General features: G+C 54.8%; 1 protein-coding gene across 1 annotated transcript in view; it reads right to left on the reverse strand.

The window, feature by feature from the left end:
* Window positions 1-3,974, reverse strand: part of SETD5 (SET domain containing 5) — a 58,857-nt gene that overhangs the window by 23,087 nt on the left and 31,796 nt on the right. The window contains 2 exon segments of the mRNA XM_006036623.3: window positions 1,848-2,168; window positions 2,904-3,167. Of these exon segments, the coding sequence (XP_006036685.2) occupies window positions 1,848-2,168; window positions 2,904-3,167 (585 nt within the window).

Here is a 3,974-nt window from a genome sequence, read left to right on the forward strand (position 1 = left end):
GGGGGGCGGCAGGACGGGACGGGACGATGACAGAAGTAGCAGGACAGGTAGGCAAGGGGCTGGCTGCGTGGGGAAGCTGCCCTGGACACTTCAGCTCGGCTCTGCGGCAAGTGCACGGGGTTGACACGCTGATATAGTCTCACCACAGACAACACGGGCCTTGGGGAACAGGCGGGGAAATCTCTGACCAGGATCTGGCTTTTTCCAGGCAAACCTGACACCATATTGACCTCCTGCCCCCCCAGGTTCACCTCTCCTCTGCCACAGCTCTCTCCACAGCCTGCTCCCCTCCTGATCGCCTCACGCCCTCTTCTCAGAGACCTCGCCCCTCACCTCCAGGCCTTCCCTCCTCTCCTCTGGCCCTTTCCTCTCAACACAAGCACGATTCAGGTTCTTCCCACGGCAAAAGCCCCCGTTGACCCTGCTTTCCTTTCCCACTGCTGCTGCATCTCCCTGCCCCTTCACTTTGAGCCGTGCTGAATCAGCTGCCTACAGCCTTGCCTGGAGCTCGTTTCTGCCAGCTCCGTTTTCGACACTGACCCAGCTTCTGACCTCAGGCTCCGCTGCTCTTACTGAAGTCTTCAGCGGCTTCTCAGCCAAATCACAGGACCAGTACATCGTCCTCACCTTGCCTCTGACAACTAACCACAGTCGTCTTCATGAACCTTCCTCCTCCAACCTGCCCTGGCCTCTGCGACTCCCCTCCTTCCCGGTCTCCTCCTCACTCCATGGGGCTGTCCTTGGTCCCCTACTCTTCTCCCCCTACCTCATCTCTCGACAATCTCACTTGTAAATACGCAGTCAGTTACCGCTACCAGGCGGCTGCCGCAGACCTCTGCTCCAGACCAGAATCCACACTGCACCTCTCGCATCTCACGGAGGAGCAGGTGTCTATCTGAGCTCAACAGGGCAAAGAGAGCCCCCGCCCCCTCAACCCCTCCGCACGGGCCATCACTTCCTCCGGTTATTCAAGCCTGTGACTCGGGACTCTTCAGTCTGGACCTCTGCTGATGTTCTCCCATCCCAGCTACATTTAAGGCTTGGAGATGCTTTCTGCATAGCCACTCCAGCACAGCCTTTCCTGTCCTGCTGCATCACCAGAGCTTTCCTCCAGGCCTTCAGCATCTCACCAATTACTGAGACCTCCCTGGCCCTGGCCCTGGCCTTGACAAAAGCACCTTGGCAGCACCAGTTTGGAGGTGCGCAGTTCTCAGCCCCTCCCCCAGGCTCCCTCTTTTCTCTCTCTCTCTCCAAGATGCTGCATGTACTTTGGAAGCGCTTCACAGCCTGCCCCAACCCTACTTATCACTTTATCCAGCAGTGAGGCATCTACTCCTCCTGCCTTTGGCATCACACTGGTAAACACGCCACTCAGTACTTTCTCCCACGCTGCCCTCACGCCTGGGAAGCAGCTCCCTGTGAACACCCACAAGCTGTCTCAGTGTCTTCCTTCAAATCCCTCCTCTGCTTTGATGCCTACAAAACCCTGACAGAGGCTGGGCTGCTGCTGTGTGCTGAGGGCACTGCCCATCCTGTGGACCCAAGCTGTCGCTGTTTTCTTGGGCTCCAGTCTGCATCGATCTTTCCGTATTCTTGTCTGATACTTCCATTATAAGCTCTCTGGGGAGGGGAACGTCTTTGTTCCGTGTTCGTACAACGCCCAGCACAGCAGGGCCCTAGGCCACGACTGGAGCTCCCAGCTGCAATGGTAATACAACCAAGAAGGATAATTCCGCGCATCAGATCAATTGCGAGTCTCCCACAACTCGCTTTCCATTTCCCAGTCCGCCTGAGGGGCCCTGCAGCACCCAGCCCCTCCCAGTGTAGGAGTCTGGCTCCCCACTTACCTTTTTAGTTTTGGGGTATTTCCCTGTGGCCCGGCTGGACTGAGCACCCACAGGCAGGATCACAGTTGGGTCAGGCCCCACCAGGTGCCTGTTTTCTCCCGGACCTTCTGTGCTGCTGATGTCTGCTGTGGTTAACGAGCTGACACTGCTTCCCTCTTCAGGAACAGCTTGGGAGAGCTCAGCTTGCTGGGAACTGGCCTGCTTCTGTCTTCTCAACCTTTGTGCCGAACTGGTCCGGTACCGGGAAAAGCGGCTTTTGGGACGAGGCCTGGAAGGTTTGGCTGGAGCTGGTTTAGTGACCAGCTTCTCTGGAACTGCATCCTACAACACGAACCTGCCATCAGTCGCAGCACTTCTATGGCTCCTTCCCCCTCCCACCTTCTTTCTGCACACACAAGTGAGGAATGATGGGGTTACACGCTGGTACCGATGAGATGGTCCCTACTGGCACTGAGGCAGGGCAATGGCTTTGAGAATACCTAGGCAAGGCTGGAAAAATTCACATTTGTGCCTCAGTTGATTCCCCCCCATCTGCAGGAAAGGGCACCTAGGGACTGACATAGCTAGGAGTGATCTTAGTCTCAGCCAGAGACACATCAGGAAAAAGCAACACAAGGCTTGCCTCCTTTTAGACGGTAACTGCCCAGCTGTGGGCTTTGTGGGCAGAGATCTAATCCCAGACGATGTCTCCTGCTCCCACATGGGAGACCTGCGGCCAATGAGCATTTACAGGCAAATACTTTGTTGTTCCAGCCGGACCTGACTTCAGTGAACTAAGACGGGGGTTTCCCCACAGCAGGTTGTAATGACACATCTTGGGTCTTAGGTGGGCCGGCTCTAGCACCCAGCCACTGCTGCTGCTGCTCCTTCTCTCTGCTGCCCACTCACATGAGTAAAGCCCTGTGTCACCAAAACCCCCACTCCACGGGCCGGACCCAGCCCACGGACTATCTGAACTAAAGAAGGTAGAGCCCAATGCTCAGATATGACCCCTTTAAAAGGCCTCAAGGGGCAGGGGTTGGTGGAAGCTACAGAACATCCATACCCTCCTCTTACCACTGCCTGCGCAGACCTCCGCGTGTTCACCCCAACACTGCTGCTGCTGTTGGAAACGTTTGGAGGGGCTGCACTCAACACTGGGCTGCTGTCTTCAATTTCAGGAGTCTCTGTTTTTATTTCTTCCAGCTCAGGGGCCTCAGGGTTAGCAGGAAGCTCCGTGTCTGTGCTGCTCCTGTCTGAGGGCTGCTCTCGTCTCCTCTTTCTCTTTTCCAAGTTTTCAAACATGTGCATGATGGCTTCCACTTTCCTCTCTTCCCGGGACTAGGGCACAAAAGGAAGAGTCAGATCAGCTCCGTGGGCAAGAACAGCATCCTCGCATGTCTGCATAGTGACCAGGGGCAGCAGGGCTGCTTGCCCACATTAGGCTACATGGCACCTATGCTTAAGGTTCAGAAACGTAACGCAAAAGTTATCAGGGACACACATGCTGGTTTAAATAACTAAAGTGCACGAGATGGAGAAGACTCAGACCGAAGAGGCAAGGTAGAGAAAACAACAAGTGTCAGAGGCTGACGGAGACACAAAGAGGAAAGGGCAAGTGATATTTGTGTCCCGAAGGAATGATGCCCAGACCAACAAGACCTAAATAAAGTGAAGATACTTTGATTCCCAGAGGACAAGAGACTTATGCTGCACAGGAAGACAACGGCTGCTACTCCAAGGGGCAGACGGAGACATGAGTTAGCTGGAATTAGGTCAGCAGTGGAAGGCCAAAGCAGGGGGGCGGGGGGTGATATTTATTAGACAGGTGGAAAAGAAAGTAAAAGCTCCATTGCTGAGTTGCCTTATTCCCACATTCAACGATTTCTGGTTCAGGAGCAGAAATGGAAGATACATAAATGGAAGATAAATAAAAGGTAGGGGCACATGAGGTAGGCCCCGAAGGAGAAACAATATTTAAATAACACCCAGAGTCTTGCCCCTGCACTCAGGGTCAAACCAATCACCACATTTTCGGTCAGGAAGGAATTTTACCCCACGGTCAGACAGGTACAGACCTGCGGGTGGGAGGAAGGTAACCCCCCACAGCAGTGGGGGGGCATGGCCTTCTACCCGGGACCTCGGGGG

The sequence above is a fragment of the Alligator sinensis genome, unplaced genomic scaffold (genome assembly GCF_000455745.1).
Source record: "Alligator sinensis unplaced genomic scaffold, ASM45574v1 scaffold469_2, whole genome shotgun sequence".
Taxonomy (NCBI): Eukaryota; Metazoa; Chordata; order Crocodylia; family Alligatoridae; genus Alligator; species Alligator sinensis.